The following is an 18,368-nucleotide window of genomic DNA, read 5'->3' as shown; positions in this document are numbered from 1 at the left end:
TTGAGAATAATTTTTGGTTGCACCACAGATAAAACCCTTAGCTTGATATACTATATTATGTTAAAGAAAGTGATTGCAAAACAGAATATTCCTTTCCCAAGTCCATACAGCTCCCAATTAAAACAGCCTCATTTCTCACTCTCCTCTCAAAGAGGAGTATTCATATAAATTTCTACCCAGGAAAAAATAAAAATAAAGTTACTAGCAAGGAAGTTTGTTGCAAAAGATTTATTGTTAATAAAAATAATGCCCTGGAAATTCCATCCTGATTTTAGACTTGTTCTTGAAGTGAATAATCCAGACTTTGTAGAGTCATAAATATTTGTCAAGGAAGTAGGGCAAACCATACAAACCTTAATTCACTGTGGATTCAAGTGAGTCAGAGTTTCTGTTTAGTCGTACATTGTCAACAAGAGCTTGAACTTTAACTTAAATGTATAAAGATACACAAAGAATGATTAGTATTTTTAAATTTAGCAGACTATGAAGTGTACCAACACAACTATTATTCCGAGAGATATTCTGAGTACTGCACAAAAACAATGTACATAATGTAAAAGTCAGATTAAGTGAAGGCATGTATGCATTTCATACAGTGTTTCAATGTAGATTGTTGTGTACATGGCCAGCTGCAAACAGTATTCAAAGGAAGTAAATTTGTCTTGGATTGGTCCTGACCTTTACCCCCACACCCCAAACTCCTTCTCCTAAAACCCCTCTCCCAGTTTCTAAACTCTCAGTGAAATTTATGCTGCTCCAACATCCTGTCTTTGTTAGAATATCCCATTCTGGATTGTTCTACTGCAAAGTCTTATCAGCCTCAGCATCTAATTTGTTTCTGTCTTTGATTTTTCCCAAGAGAAAGAAATCATTAATTCACACAAATTAAAAGTTATCACCATATATATTGAATAAAGTGGCAGAGGCTTAAAGTTAAGCTACTCACAATGGTTTATCAATGGCAAGCTTTCTTCTTCATTAATCTAACAGTCAGATAAGCAATAACTGAGATGATAAACTCTAAACTTTGTTGGTCAACGTTTTCACAATGTGATGTGTTAAAGTAGTGTTTCTCAGGAGCCATGATATAACTATAAATAATGTGGACGCTCAGGCCCTCTATCAAGAAGCTTATCTGTGGTGAAGAGGGCAAACTTGGGAGCCAGAGGCCAGTGGGTTCAAATTCTGGCTCCAGTATTTATCAGCTCTTACTTGGACAAAGGTACTTAAAAGTTCTAAACCTCAGCTTACCCACCTAGAAGATGAGGACAATACCTGCCCTCACTGGACTGTTGATTATTAGATGAGACACACTGTCTAGCGTGGGCTTTGCACATAAAAACACTCAGCTAACATACGTCATTAGAATTTTTTTTCTTGGCATTTTGTTGGTATGTGCTGTGGTGCTGCTCGCTCAGAAGATGCTAAGGGAGTGTATGCAGAGAAGTTGACCTAGGCAAACATGGCCTTTTCTTTTAAAAGTCAGTGCAGAATTACATCATTCTCTTTCCTATTAAATTTCACAGCTACAGTTATGAAAAAGAAGAGCAGAGATTTACTCCAAGGTCTACAGAGAAGAGAGTTGACCTGCTAACACACTTCTGTGTTGTTAGTCTGCTGTGTGTCAGTGTTCAGTGCCAGGACGTTTGAGAGACTGGGGATTTTCATTTCTTTAAAAAATAATTTATATAAAATGTGTATATATTTATATAAAATAACTATTTATATATATATCTATAATATTGCTATTTCATTTACAAACTATTATCTACTTATCTAATGAATTTGGATGATACTTTGTGTAGGCCCTCGCAAGGGTGTCCAAACTTTTGGCATCTCTGGGCCACACTGGAAGAGGAAGAGTTGTCTTGGGCCACACATTAAATACATTGCAACAGGTAGTCACAAAAAAGTTTCATAATGTTTCAAGTAAATTTACGATTTTGTGTTGGGCCACATTCACAGCCATCCTGGGCTGCATGCGGCCTGTGGGCCGCAAGATGGACACCCCTGCAAAGCATGTTAGTGTAGAGTCCTGAAGCACCAGGGTCAGCCTCACACTTTGGAACAAGACAAGCCTGGGGTCCAGTCCCAGCTGTCTGTGGTTCTGTGCTTTCTCTCCTTGGTGCCTTTTGCTCCTGCAACACCTGCCCCCCAACCCATGCCTGAAATGCTTCCTCCCCCGCTCTACCTCTCTTAACTGGCTGACATTTACCCATTTTAAAACACTCATCGTGAAAGTTATTACCTCTCCAGGAATTTATTTATAATCCCCAAAATATCCCATGCACTTCTTGTCAGGGCACTTACTGGTTATGTTAAAGTGCCCACTGTCCCCAGTGGACTGTAAGTTGCAGAAGTTCATCACCGCGCTTTATTCATGGTTTTACCCTGTGCTTAGCACAAAACCTGGCACAGAAAAGTCATTCTGTGTTTTAGGTAAATATATGTTTTTTATAGGGAGATACATGAAAAAGGAAAAACAAGGTGTCCACACAGGTAGACCTAATAAAAGTTAGAGAAAGATTAGAGCCCAAATCTGTCTGGCTACAGACTTCTCCCTCTTTCCTATTTCTGGAACTGGGGCCCACTGTGGGGAAACCATGGGGTTCATAGTTTTATCTCCAGTCAAGTTTAAGCAGATGCACCTATATGCATTTAATTTTGGCAGTAAGGGCGTATTCTTTATGACAATATACATATGCAGAGTATGTTTTACTTCTCTTGCATCAGCTGAAGTTTTCTTTCTCAGATTTACACTTTGCCTTTGCTTAGTAGTCTGAGAATTCCCCAAACATTTGGTTTCTCAAATAAAGTTTCGTGGTAAATGTTTTCCTACCTCCACTAAGTACAACTACTTCCCCAATGACTTGTAGTGTGAAATGATTTCCCATCACGGCCAAGGCAGAGCTGCAGATGTGTTAATGATGCCCTCTGGTCTCTATTTACTTGGAAGTTGGGCAAATGAAAGCAAAGTGAGAGAAATGTTGATTGTACTTGTCTCTTTGGACTATGGACACAAATTGCAGCTTCAAGGAGTCAAACTGTAAATGAAGTGCAGTGGGCATTGATAAATATCCAATCAACACATTTAATTACCATTATTAGCAATTCTCACAAGACTGTACTTTTAACAAGCACAAGAGTTTGCAAACAGTGATATCATATGCTTGAAATATGTTGACAACTTTATTTTCATATGGCTAAAGGTTTTCACCTTGTTTATAGATTCTCCAAAGCACAGAAATTTATAAACTTTTGGGGAGTAAAGAAAAACACACATATCATCCATAGTTTCCCTTCCATGGTTCATATGACAAGGAACAATAAAATAAAATGCAACAGAGCAAACATCACAGTAGGGTTTTCTACCACGCGATAGACGATACTACCACAATGCTAAGTTTGAATATGTACAGCTAGATGACTGGTTTGGTTCTATGTAAAAAAGCAAAGTGGAAAATGATGGCCATTGCCTGGGTAATTAAGTCATCTAAATTCTCTTCTTCATCACTCCTATTACCTTGGTCAAAAAGGACCACAAACAAAAGAAACCAGAATCATTGCTTATAATGTACCTAGAAACGTATTGGCTTGAGTTTATACTCAAATACTGGTTATTTATTATTAACTATTTAGCAATGTCCAACAGCTGAAAGCAATTTACTAAACCTCTTTAAATTTTCATTTTTTTAGTCATATAATGGATAATGGGTAATGCTCAGGGTTATTGTAAAGATTTATTCATTTATTAAATAATTTAGTTATTCCCATAAAAAGTATTTATTAACTGTCTATTACATCATCATTATGTTAACTGGATGATAAGGATACAGATGTGAACAAGACCAACATGTTCTCCATTCTTCTGAAAATTTTGTAGAAACAAAATGAGTTCTTCGGAAGTGAAATGAGATTATATTTGTCAAGTATTTGCATAATGTACAGTAGATAGTTCATAGCACATGGTCAATAAATTAGAGGCATTATTATTGTTAGTATTTATAATTCATTGGATCATTGTCAACCTGGTTCCTAGTTGCAGAGACAGAATTAAAAATATATCCCTGGCTAAAGGGATTAAGAAGCACAAATTGGTGGATAACAAAATAGCCACAAGGGTGTAAGTACAGCATAGTGGATATAGTCAATAATAATGTGATAATGAGGTATAGTGCCAGCTGGGTACAGGAAATAGCATGGGGAACACCATGTAAAGTACATGATTGTCTAACCACCAAGCTGTACATCTAAAACCAAAACAAAATAATATTAAAAGTGAACTGTACTTGAATATACATGTATATACCTGGCTATCAGTTCTGAGCTCAGATCACAATTTTATGTGTCACTCTTTCTATATAACTGACACAGCTAACCCTGAAGGTCATTGCTGTGATCAGGCCCTTACTACCTTCTCCTAATTTCTCTTTTTGTCCAGTCAAAACACAGAAAATACCCTGGTGTTTTTGTTCCTCTTCAATAGGCATCCCAAATTCTATACAAGTGCTAAACCAAACTCAATCATTCCATTTCCAAGCTTCTCCTCCTAAGCTCTCTATTACATCACACCACTATCCTTGGAATTGCTGAAGCTGGAAATCGGTGAGCAATCCTCGACTTCTCCTTCTCCTTTCCCCACACCCAGTCCAGTGTGGGCAACACATCTTAATTCAGGCCTTAGCTTTCCTTCCCATGCACTTTGGGTAAATCCTACTATTGGTTGCATTCCTCAAGTCTTGACCTCTGCAGTCCATTTTCTACACTGTAGACATCAAGTATCTAAAGCCCAAATTTGGGCCCTAATTCAAATGTCTTTCTGCTGTTGAACAGCCTTATGTGGTTTTGTAGTACCTTTCGTATTAGTTATGTCCAAATTCCAAATTTGGATGTCCAAATATCCAAATTCCTTGGCTAGCACAGGACATTTGGTGATCTGTCCTGCCTACTTTTCTACCTATATCTCTTACCCTTCTCTTATTAGTTTATTTTATTGAAGCCATACCAAGTTACCTTAGTTTCCTGAAAACTCTGCATCTTTTTAGAACTCCCAGCCTATAATGCCCATCATCAATGTGTTTACTTATTTACCTTCACCATAACTCTTTTCTGAAGCTTTCCCTGTTCAGGACAACATATTGCCTCCTTCTCTCATCTCCAAAAGCAGTTCAGGCATAGTTCTATTGTTGCCTACAACACACTGCATTGTGATGATCTGTCTTTACAAATCAATTAATTTCAAATAAATACTGAGTAAAATATTTAACATAAAATATGTAAGGTATAAATGTTAGGCATAAAAATAACAGTGAGCATCCTTGCAGCCTATTCTAAGTTTAGGAAAAATAACATATTTAAATTTTTTTGTGTGTTGATTTTGAGTTCTTTGCATATTTCTGATGCTAACTCTCTGTCAATTACTTGTATGACAAATATCTTCTCCCTGTTAGTAGATTATTTTTTAAGTTTCTTAAGATATCTTTTATAAACATAAATTCTTCATCCTCATGTAGTCAAATTTATTCTTTGTTTTGTGCTTTTTGTGACTTCAGTAATCCTTCTTTAATATGAGATCATGAAAAATTTTTCCTATATTGTCTTTGAAACATTTTGCAACTTTTCCTTTTATATTTAGGATTTTAATTCACCTTAATTCTAGAATTGATAATAGTGTGTGGTGTGAAATAGGTTCCAACTTCACTTATTCTTTCTATATAACTAATTGTCTTAGCACCATTTGTTGAAAAATCTAAACATTCTTTTTAATCTGTTTTTGGTGATATAATAAATTGTTTCTATATGTATTGGAAAAATATATGTTTTTATGCTCTTTAAAGCCTGCATTGATCTGTTTATTTGTTCCTGTACCGTTAGCATACTGTCTTCATTACTATAACTTTATATTGTCTTTAAATGTGTTGAAAGAATTTTTCCTTCACTCCATTTTTTCCTTTTTTTCCTTTTCCTTTCCTTCATTTGGAGAGTTTACATTTATGTAACTTTCTGTAATTCCTTATACATTTTTGAAACAACTTGGTAAATAACACATACACACACATTTGGTGTTTTGATAGAGCATTCAGTCTAGATTGTTTTGAAGAAAATTAACACCTTTACTACAGTTGTTCTTCCAATCCCTGAATGTGGCATATTTCTTCATTTATTTACATCTTCATTTATGTCTTCTAGTAGTTTTAAACTTTTTTTCTATAAAAAACATTCACATTTATTTTTAAGGTTACTTTTTAATTTTTTAATTACAGTTTACTGATTATGCTACTATCATTGTCCCAATTTTTCCCTCTTTGCCCCCCTCCACACAACACCCTCCAACTCCCAGGCGATCTGCTCACCATTGTTTATGTCTGTGGGTCATGCATACAAGTTCTTTGGCTCCTCCATTTCCTATGCTGTACTTCACATCCCCATGGCTATTCTATATGTACCTATTTGTACTTTTTAATCCCCTGACTTCTTCACCCATTATTTTTTTATTTTTTAATCATGTTGTAAAGATAAACTTTTTAAAGTTATAATTTGTAATACTTTCTTTTTATTGCTAGAAAAGCAATATATTTCTGTATACCAATTTTTAAAAATTAGCAACTTTGCTAATTTCTCTTACAAATTCTGAAAATACAGATGTAAATTTTAGATATTTTTAGAGACACTCATATCACTTGTCAATAATAGCAGGTTTTTTTTCTTTCCCCCAATCATTGTTTCTTTCTTTTTTAAAAAAAGATTTTATTTATTTATTTTTTAGAGAGGGAAGAAAGGTGGGGAGAGAGAGAAAGAGAGAGAGAGAGAGAGAGAGAGAGAGAAACATTAATGTGCAGTTGCTGGGGGCCGTGGCCTGCAACCCAGGCATGTGACCTGACTGGGAATCAAACCTGCGATGCTTTGGTTCGCAGCTTGCGCTCAATCCACTGAGCTACGCCAACCAGGTCTTTCTGATCCTTGTACATTTCTCTCCTGCATTTCTGCACTGGCTAACGCCTTTAACAAAAGAAGGACGTTGAAGTGGTTTTACAGGGTTTTTAACCTTATATCTCACCCTCACAGGAATACTCTTAATGTTTCATCATTAAGTATGATGTCTGTTAAAATTTTTTATTTTTATATATACTCTTAGTTAGATTAAAGATATTGTTTTTTCATTAGTTTGTTAAAGTTTTCTAAATGATAAATAGATTTATCATTTAGGGGGATTAGAGGGGGATTTTATCTATTTATTATGTGTTGACATAACCAAATAATTATTTTCTCTTAATCCAATAATGTGGTGCATTACTTCAAGTGATATTCTCAAGTTAGTATAGAGGGATAGATAATAAAAGAAGGGAGCAAAAGTGATCAGACATTAAGAAACCTAATCTACTAGGGGGCTGAGTCAGATAATAAGCCTTCTTCACTAGGACATTATAGTTTCACACATTTGCCTGGGGACCACTGCATCCATCCTCCCTCCTTAGGACCTAATCCCCCAAGCAGACAGGAACGGGGCAAGAAGGATCATTACCAGGCATTGACAAGGGAGGAAGAAAAACAGCAGGAGAAATTCCTCTGTTGGATGGATACCCAGTAGAAGTCACCACTGGGGGAGGTTCCTTCCACCATGAGTCAGGCACAGTAAGAACTGGGATGGCTACCTAAGGGGCAGAGCCTAGCCTGAGAAAAGGATCAGATTAGATAAGGGACACAAACTTTTGGGAAGATCTAGGAAATGGATTAGTTAGGGGGATGACCCAACCATAACGCATGAAGGGTTGGAAAATTGATTGGTTAGTTTGAAAAAGCACCTGGTCCTTCCCAAACCCAAGATGATATAATCCAAGCTTAACAAAGCTCTCTCCTTTGGTTTATATATGTTTGGAATATGTTTTTTGTTTTTACTCTCCAAATTTCTGAGTTCTTATGTTTTGGAAAATAAGCAAAAGTAATGACAGGATTTTACAGAAGGAGAAACAATGAAAGATAATACACATATGAATAAATGTTTCATCTCATTGGTAATCAAGAAAATGCACATCAGGACTACAATAAAATGCCATTTTTTACTCATTAGATTGTCAAGAATTTCATCTTGACAATACCATGTTAGATGTAGGTCAATAAAATTTCTACATATTGATTGTAAGAATGCAAATTAATACAGCCATTTTGGAATACAGTTTGTTTTAGTCCTGTGAAGGTGAATATTCAGATTCTTGTTGATTTTGCAATTACTTTCTCATGTATATTTCCAATAAAATCTCTTGGATATATGCAACAGGTGACTTGCACAAGAATGTTAAAAACATCACTGTTCAAAATAGCAAAAGAACTAGAAATAATTCAAATATCCATTGATAGGAGAAAACGTAAACAAATTACTATAAGGTCATAAAAATAAAGAACTACAGATACATAGCATAAAGTTGAGTTAAAAAACAAGAGCAAAACAAATTCTAAAAGGCAACAAAGTACGTGATATCTATTTTATATAGAATTCAAAAAATAAGTAATCCCCAAAATGCTTTGATTTAGTTAATACAAATACATGTGATAAAGCTATTAAGAGAATACAAAAAGCAATAAAAATAAAACTCAAGATAGTAGCTACCTGGGGTGATTGGCAGAAAGCAACATACAGGTCTAGTCTAGTAGTTCAGTCACTTTTTTCTTCTAGATTTTACTATTGTCTATTTAGTTTAATTTAACTATGTCAACTTATTGATGTAAACTATTGTCAACTTAGTTCATAGTCATGGGTGTTTATTATGTTACAAACAAATAAATCAAGTAAGACATATGTGGCATGGTTGTGGTTAATTCAAGTTCTACACACGTGAGTTCCATTAAAAAATGTGAAAACTTACATTATTGATGTATCCCTTTGCTCCAGCTTGAGATACAAAATAAGATCACATCTCTTTGTATTATTTAAATTAGTTAGCCAGCTTTTGCATTTCCTTTTGGATCTTTTAGTTACAGTCACTGGGGACTGAATCATTTCTCCTAAATTGCCACAAGGTGTCCCTGTTCAAGTTAGAAGACGGTGCCATTCCATCTGCAGTGCTGTGGGGCTAATGGACTGTGAGGGGAAGCTACTATTCCCAAGGGCTTAGAAAGGAGAGTGAGCTGGAGCTCATTGCACTTACATTCACCAAAGAGCTCTTTCTTTCAGATCTTGCCCTCGGGATCAGAGAGGCTGGTTCAGAAGAACCAGCTCAGCCAGTTTTCAAGGCTCAGCCATATATTGTTTCTAGGATTTGGTTTTGACCCTGTCTGCACCATCAGTCCTCCTACCCTCCCTCAAGTTCAGGTTCAGTCAGGAAAGCCCTCATGATTTTTCTTGCCAGCCCATCTAAAATGGTATATTTGAGTTTACTGGATATACTCAAATAGCAGTGAACCTCAATAGGGAAGAGTACCAGACTGATTGCTTTTGCTCCATGTGGGATTCTTAGCTCTTTGGAAATTGTAACTTAAGTTCTAACCTCCCCCTGCTACTTATCTGCCATCTACCTACTGTATTTTGCCATGTACAATGCACACCATTTTGCCAAAATTTTTGAGGGAAAAATAAGGATGCACATTATACATGGGTTTAATGATTAACATGCTCTGGGTATAATAATCTCATGTATAATGTGCACAAAAACCATGGGTGCACATCATACACGGCAAAATACAGGTAACTGAAAGAAAAGACGTAAGTAGTTCTTTATAGAATCAGGAAGGTTTATCCAAAATGACTCACTGTCTGCCCAGCAAAGATAGAAGTCCCTGGCAAATTTTAAGTAGTAACATCTTCTGATATTAAAGAAATTAAGTTCTACCTCTTGGCAAACAACTGCACTATTTGTAAAACTTTCTTTTGAAATACTTTCCCATACATGTTTCTCATCAGAACATGATATAAATATGAATCTGCTCTGAAATGAAAAGAAGTATTTTTAGTTACTCTTTGTTATAACTTCAAAACCATCTCCTGAGAAAGACTGAGCCAAGACCAACTACATCACTTGTGAATGTTTTTGTAAAATGAAAATGCAGAGTCCTTTGTTAAAAATTATTAAAAATTTCAAGAGGATAACTGCAAAGCATTAAACAAAGTATGGGCACTTTGGAGTTCAGTTCCCCATGTGACCGTGAAAATTACATGCCCAAGCAGCAGCCCTGAGCTAAGCTGACTGAGAGCACATAGATTAGGCAAAATTATAATTCAAGCTGGACCCCGATGTCTTTAGTGACCAGTATTAGAGTTTATCTACATCTTGAGTATGCTGCTGTCCAAGGCTGGCCCATCAGTGAAAAATAAACTGACACATTTTAAAAGAACACAAAGAAGTAGAGCCTTTAACATGCATGAGTAGATTTAAGTCGGCAGCATCTGAGGTGTTGGCATCACCATGTGAGTTCCTTCAAGAGATAATAATTATGCCCCATTCTTCTGGGTCTAAGAGGATTGATTAGATTTATTCTTTTAGTTGGATTTATACAAAGGAAAAAGGAGAAACCCAATGGGTGGTAAGGCCTCTTCTCAATGACTAGACTATGAAGCAAAATATAGATGGGGGTAGTCTCAGATTTTCTAAAGAGGTGATGGGCACGTTTTCATTTACCTAACTGAACCTCTGATCCCACCCAGTGTGGCTGGATCAGGTTCCTTAAAGCCACCGCTGACTCAGTTGATCAGATTTGCTTTACAGTTGGTATATAATAGGAGACTTAGAGCCTTCAGAGTTGCAGGTGATGAAAACTTAGGTAAGCTGAGAGTCCTGAGAGGATGGAGTGTTTTAGGCTCATTAAGCTCTTAAACTTTAGAAAAGCAGGGTTAATTTTTACTTAAAAAAATCTTTTCAGATCCAATTCCCTTGAGACTAATTGTTAAGTTATTGAACAGCACAATTCACATAGTTCAGGTTTTCTAGTTCCATATAAGCAGTCACAGGAGTTAGAAATAAACAAAGAAATAAAGTTCCTTCAGTAAGGAGTCTAATTAACAATGGAATCTTCTACAATGCAGCAGGTATGTGGAGAAGGGATGAACAAGGGCAGATCTGTGTTTTCTCTTCCTTGAGGTTTTCTTAAGAAGTAAATTGTCACCCTAATGCAGTTGTATTGCTGGTATCTTGATTCTTCCATTCTTGCATTTGGTTTATGCGCAGAGAGAATGTGTAGGAATGTGGAAGCTTATATATGTAGGATTTAAGAAAATTTTATAATAAAAGAGAGAGCCTTTTAAATACCTGAACAAGGAGAGTGTGTTGCCTTTGGGCAGTGCCCCACATTTCCTGGGAAGAAGATTTAGAGTCCCTGGCAGGGTTAACTCGTCCTAAGTGGTTGAGTAAGCTATGGTGTTCACCCAAGTGATGCAGAAGTTAAAGCAACTACCTGGGCTTTTTGCATGCAATCCCATGCCTTTACTTTCTCAGGAGAAATCTTTTTCTGTTTGTGTCTGTTATTGAATGTGGTGTTCATCCTAACGAGGGAGGAAGGAAGAAGGATGAGAGGAAAGTTACCTTTGATGGAGCTCTTTATGTATCAGGCATTATGCTAAGGCTGTTCATATGTATTATTTAATATGCTGGGATTCATTTACATTTAATATTTAATATAAATTGAACTGAAAGAAATCAATAGCTTGAGTAAGGGAAAAAGAATTCAAGGAAAATAGAAAGAATGATTAGTAGGGAGAAAGGCTTTGTAAAGTCCCTTAGAAGTTTAAAAGTGGTTGCTAAAGCTGAGGAATATTTAATATTATAAAAGCACTTACCAAATGTAATGATAAGTTAAAAAGAAATAAGATCACATTAGAAAAATCAGAAAATTCTTTATTATCATGGTCATGGTTCTGCAATTTAATTGCTTTCTTGGAAAAATGCAAAAGACACTTTTATTTTAATAATTCAATAGAATAAAGTTTAGATATAATATTTATTAATACACTCAATGGACAAGAAATTCATTATGTCCCAAATCTTTCATTTTTGTGTTTTGTAGAAACATAACAGTAATGGAGAAAAGATCAGATTTCCCATTTAATTTTGTTGCAATTCATGTATCCATGTATTTATATTAACATGTCTAAAAAAATAGAAAAAAAGACACAGAATATAATCTTAAAAATATTGTTTTATGCATCTAGCTTCCACAGACAAGCAATCTGAAAGTTGCAAATGATGTAGCCATTAAAAGGGTTAAAATGATGATGGCTGTCACATGCGAGAAACATGCCAAATGCACCATGGAGAATGATGAATGGAAGTGACTTAAAGCGCTGTTTGATGAGCTCCCTGAATATTCATCTGATGTGTTCCTGTCTGATCTGCAGCGAATGCATGAGGAACCCAAATGCTAATGTATATGTCACACTATGTGTTTCAAAGAACTTTATTAACAGTCACCCCATGACTTTAAAAGTTAAAAGGATTAAGACTTTCCAAAAGTGGAATGGTAGGGTGATTAACAATATCGGTCACTAAGCCACAAGCACAGAGCAGTTTGGAATCAAATTTTGTAATGTGTCGTTGCTGTGGGGTTTTCTGTAGCATAAGAATATTGTGTGTGTGCCATTTTCATTATAATGAAATTGTTATTTCTCTTAGCTTTTCTTTTCAAGAAGTAAAGTGATTTAAACATAAACTAACAAAATTTTCTTTGGCTCCCCTATGCTCTTGAATGAATTAACAGGAGGTGATTTGAACCTTCCCTTCTCTTTCATAACACTGCATTTTTCCCAGTATTTTCCTCTGTGGTGAATTTTCTGCTGGTCAGTGGGGGCTCACAAGAAGAGACAAGCAGCAGAAAAATGTGGCACCGAGATGGGGGGAAATTCCTCGCCTCTCACTCTCTTCTACCTTTTTTTTTCCCCTGGGATGTTCTAGGAGGAAAAGGAGAGAAATGCTATACACATACTAGAAATCCCTACGCTCTCTGCAAAGAATGAGTACTAGTTGAGAATCAGTTGTACATGTTTAGAACATTTTGGAAAAAAATGTTCTGGCCAAAACATTTTTCAGAAATAAGTCTGTTGTTTCTGTAAGTAGCCAGCAGGGCATTAGTTGGCAGATCCCAAAGGCAGCTGGGTAGCATTCCCGTAATGCAATTGTATCACCCGCATCCCTCCTTCTCCATCTTTACTTCGGTTGCTAAAACGTGTCCCGTGTCACAGTTAGGTCATTGGTTCTGCCCAGGTAGGGATGTGACTCCAAAGCAAAAAGAAGAAGAAAAATAAAATTGCCCAGAACTGAACACTTTAAATCAGTAGGAGAGAGCTTTTAGTTTGAAATCTGCATTCGTTCTCCTGTAGCTAACTTAATTGCTTTATTTTCTTTCTTTTTAAAATCACTATTTAAATTTGAGAGCCCAGTGGAAAAGCTCCTTTGACTATATGTGGTCAAGATCACAGTCTTGGGGGTCAGCAACAAAACTGCAAACTCTCTCCTTGCCCACCCTATTGTCTCTTCAACCCCCTATTTTCTCTGCTGTGTTTCAGACACCTGGAGAGTGGCTTTCAAATGCCTCCACAAATCTTGGTGCTTTTTCTTCACCCTACCTTTCTTCTTGAAATAGGCTTTTTTTCTCTTCTGCTCAAATCCCCTTTATCCTTTAAAAGCAAGTCGAAAGCCCCACCTTCAGTGGGAATATTCTTGTCTACCCCAGCCTGAAATTTCCTTGCCTATTTTTGATGTTTGATTTCACATTTTGCCTAGACCTCTTTTTGGTCAATTAATCGCCACTGTTATTTTTTTTTATCTGTGGTACAAGATCATTTAGTTTTTACCTGTCAATGTGTTTTGTCTCTTCAGCTGTTGTGTAGACTTTCTGCAGCCATGGACTAGTTTATTCTTTCTCATTCTTTTATTGAGTCTTGTATATGGTAGGCATTCAATAAACAGTTATGCGTGATGGTGTTCTTACATCACAGAGGCTGAGAACTTATTGCATTATCTATTAGTAATTGGTCCAGTCTGGTATGTGTGAAGTCATTGATGGCTAAAGGCTTTCTGTCATTTTAATAGTTATGCTTTGTCCCTGGCTGGGTAGTTCATCTGATTAGAGTGTCATCTCAATATGCCAAGGTTGTGAGTTCAATTCCTGGTCAAAGCACATATAAGAATCAACCAATGAATATATAAATAAGTGGAAAAACAAATCAATGTTTCTCTTTCACAAATCAATAAATAAAAAATTAAGAAAATAGTTGTGCTTTGTATTTAATAATGCTTTTTATACATGCTGATTTTTATATGCAAAAAGAAGATACTGGGCCAATACAAGGACAGCATGAACCACTTGTTTTTATTGCAGTGGAGATGGCTTGCTTTCCTAAAGCTTTCTAATCATCTGCTCCTAGCTCTCTGTGTGACCCACACAGGGGAACTTGTTATTACAAGTTCATTGTGTGGGGCTGGGAGAAGAGGCACTGAGGAGTGCACTTGCTCTTCCTAAAGAAGTGAAAATAGTCCGGCTTTGGTCTTTGCCCACCTCTGCTTTAGCTGCTCTGGCTGGTGAGATGCTTTGCAAGGCTTCATGACTGACTGAAGAAGATGATTCTGCCAGATCATTAGATATCCTTGTATGATTCTTCCTCTTTCAAAGAACTTCAACATAAGAAATGAAACATAATGAAAATAGTGGAACACATAACTAAAAATAATAACCTCCTGGTCCCACAAAGGTATAGGCCCCAATCAAATCAAATCTGATTTTGTATTCCTGACTCACCTGAAGGAGAAGTGAATGTATTTTTTCAGTGGATATCTAGCCTTTGTACATGTATAAGGAAGATCAATTATAATAAGTTCAATAATAAACTTGTTTCTCTTCCTTCTTCATCTTGTCTTCCTTTTAAATTTCAGGCCTTGGCATAATAAAATAAGAGCTTTCTAAATTTTAGTAGTATAATCTGAATCATGAAAGTATAAACAATGATCATTTAAACCCATTAGAATTCTATGAAGTTGCAAATAAAGATTAAAATAAATAAACAAATACACTATAAGTAAATATTTTAGCATAAATTGTGTTCCTTGAGTCTTTTATAACTTTTTAGAATTCTTCTAGGAAAACTATGTAAAACATATAAAATTTTACCTATTGTCTGACAAAATTCCATGTGTCCTTGCTTTTTCTGAAGGAAACATTCAACTGCTCTGAATATGGAAATGGATCTTGCCCAGAAAACCCAAGGCCGCTGGGCGTCCGCACAGCCATGTACTCATTTATGGCAGGAGCCATATGCATCACGGTCTTCGGCAACCTGACCATGATCATTTCCATCTCCTACTTCAGGCAGCTGCACACGCCGACCAACTTCCTCATCCTCTCCATGGCGGTCACCGACTTCCTCCTGGGCTTCACCATCATGCCGTACAGTATGGTCAGATCGGTGGAGAACTGCTGGTATTTCGGGCTCACATTTTGCAAGATTCATTATAGCTTTGACTTGATGCTTAGCATAACGTCCATTTTCCATCTTTGCTCCGTGGCCATTGATAGATTTTATGCTATCTGTTACCCTTTACGGTATTCCACCAAAATGACCATTCCAGTCATTAAGCGGTTGCTACTGCTCTGCTGGACAGTCCCCGGAGCGTTTGCGTTCGGAGTGGTCTTCTCGGAGGCCTACGCCGATGGAATAGAGGGCTATGATATCTTGCTCTCTTGTTCCAGTTCCTGCCCAGTAATGTTCAACAAGTTATGGGGGACCACCTTGTTCATGGCGGGTTTCTTCACTCCTGGGTCGGTGATGGTGGGGATTTATGGCCAAATTTTTGCAGTTTCCAGAAAACACGCCCGTGCGATCAACAACTTATCAGAAAATCAAAACACTCAAATGAAGAAAGACAAAAAAGCAGCCAAAACTTTAGGGATAGTGATGGGTGTTTTCTTGCTGTGTTGGTTTCCCTGTTTCTTCACAATTTTATTGGACCCCTTTTTGAACTTCTCTACTCCAGTGGTTTTGTTTGATGCTTTGACATGGTTTGGCTATTTCAATTCCACGTGTAATCCTTTAATATATGGTTTCTTCTATCCCTGGTTTCGCAGAGCACTTAAGTACATTTTACTAGGTAAAGTTTTCACCTCACATTTCCATAACACTAATTTATTTACTCAAAAAGAAACTGAATAGACTTATTCTGTATGAGTGAATTGAAGAAAAAGAACTGGAAGTAAGAAGAATGAAGTCATTTCAAGTATGCATGTGTGTGATGTATTTTGACTATCATGGAAAGTTCCTAGTTTCTAACACTTGAGGAAAAGAAGAGGACTCATTTTTGACCAAAAATTGCTCCTTTTTAGCATACTTCATATGCACACTACTTCCATGTAGAGAAAAAAAAAAGAATGTTAGAAAGGTGAAAAGAAGTTGAAAAAAGGTGGGAGTGCGATGAAGACACACAAAATCTTTTGAACTACGTGGAAGGGGGCATCCACAGCTGAGCTCGAGGACTGAGGCCCCTTCCCCACCACACACACCTCCCGGGATAGTCCCATCCACGTTTTCTCCTTCCGTGTCTGACCAGATGTATTTTGACATATCGACAACTAAAAACTATAGGTAAATAAATACAGGATTAACAATTTCAGAAATGCACATGCTGTCAGGAATCAGTCATCAGTTAGCTGAGAGTTAAGCTTTGACTTGATGTTATTGTTGTGAGGTTAAACATTTTTGAAATGGAAGAGAAATGGAAATTGTGTAACTGAAGCCACAGTGTCAACCAACGTGTTTATGCAGGTCTCATATTAATCACAGCAATTTCTATCTTTTTAGATGCAAATTCATTCAGTGCCTTCCTTTCTTCCTCAGGCTCATTGGCTTTTTGTATTGCTAATTGGTATCCTCATTTTTAATAAATGTAAAATACATAGTCCAAAAGTTGTGTTTTGAATTCACCATTCCTTTTTGCTTAATATTGATACATATATGTTTGAATAATAGAAAAGTGAGAGAAGGAAACAAAGAAGAAAACTAATACGTACTGGGTAAGGGGGTCTCTGGGTACTGGGATCTCTATATGGTATTTGTTACTCAGTGTCTTTTTAACTGTAAGCTAAGACCCATTAATAACTGGTCAAATTGATTTAGTGGTCATCAAGCATTGGTGTGCTGGTAAATATTTGACACTTGTTTCTGAAAGAAGAAAAGTCCTGATTGGTAGAATTTAATAATTTTCTTGGTGTATATTAGAAATAATCTTCAATTAGCCAATTAGCCAATTAGCCAATTTCTAACTGTGAATGTCAGCTGCCTCTCAAAAATGTTAAAAACTTAACCTATTCTTGCAAGTGAGTATGAGTGATTTCCACACGCTAATGGCTGCAAATCACATTTTTATTGAAAATCAAACTACAATAGAAGAAAATAGATAATCTGAAATATATCACTTGCATTGAGGACAAATATTGCCTTATAGCTTCTTAATTTTATGTATATATATGTACATGTTTTGTATATGTGTTTTTTCATATATAAGTAAACTGTTTCACTAAAATGTTTTTTGTTTCATTTCCTCATTTATAACATTTCAATGAACAAATTAGCAATTTTTTGTGTGGAGAAGTTTATATAATTGTCCACAAATTGACTTTGACCTTAGTCTGTGGAACAGGTCACACAGTTAAACAGTAGCCATTCAGCTGGCAGCGTGAGTGCTAACCTTGTGCAGCTGCCCAAAGACGGGCCCACACATGGCGTCCGGGCCTCCTACTGCCCCCCATCCTTGCTGTCCCGCTCATGGCCGGGTCCCTCCCCACAGCCTGTAAGACAGAGGTAGAATAGTGCAGCTTCTTTGAAATGGTGAGAGAGACTATAAGTATGAAATAAATATGAACAGAGATTTTTCAAGAACAGGGAAATTAGCCCTGGCTGGCGTAGCTCAGTGGATTGAGCGTGGGCTCGAACCAAAGGTTCGATTCCCAGTCAGGCCACATACCTGGGTTGCAGGGCACGGCCCCCAGCAACTGCACATTGATGTTTCTCTCTCTCTCTCTATCTCCCTCCCTTCCCTCTCTAAAAATAAATAACTAAAATCTTAAAAAAAAGAACAGGGACATTAAAGGCAGGTGGTTTTATGAGACCTAATGTGGCATGTTGGATACTACTGAGGGGTTTGTTTTGGTAATTCTTCTTAATGAAGTGATTCTGTTTTGGTATTCAAACATGCACACACATAAAGACGTTCTGTTTTTATTTTAAAACACCAATTGCTAAGACATGAGTAAACAGATTTTCACCTTATTGTGAAGTAGAATTATTTTGAATTAGTGCTTATTAAATTTACCTCTCAATTCATTACTATACGACTTTAGAAAATAAAATGAAATAGCTTGGTGTAAGGTTGCCTGTTGACATCTTTTGGAAAGGAGTT

At 36.5% G+C, this 18,368-nt stretch overlaps 1 protein-coding gene across 1 annotated transcript in view; it reads left to right on the top strand.

The window, feature by feature from the left end:
* LOC123821310 (trace amine-associated receptor 2) overlaps positions 1-16,876 on the top strand; it is a 32,429-nt gene extending 15,553 nt beyond the window's left edge. The window contains exon 2 of the mRNA XM_045842575.1: positions 15,131-16,876. Within this exon, the coding sequence (XP_045698531.1) occupies positions 15,206-16,126 (921 nt within the window). The 5' untranslated portion in view covers positions 15,131-15,205 and the 3' untranslated portion in view covers positions 16,127-16,876. The remainder of the gene's footprint in view (positions 1-15,130) is intronic.
* Positions 16,877-18,368: the final 1,492 nt, after the last annotated feature.

The sequence above is a fragment of the Phyllostomus hastatus genome, unplaced genomic scaffold (assembly GCF_019186645.2).
Source record: "Phyllostomus hastatus isolate PE091 unplaced genomic scaffold, TTU_PhHast_1.1 phas_contig_40, whole genome shotgun sequence".
Lineage (NCBI taxonomy): Eukaryota > Metazoa > Chordata > Mammalia > Chiroptera > Phyllostomidae > Phyllostomus > Phyllostomus hastatus.
The sequence above is the reverse complement of the archived record's forward strand: the minus strand, read 5'-3'. Positions and strand labels throughout refer to the sequence as shown.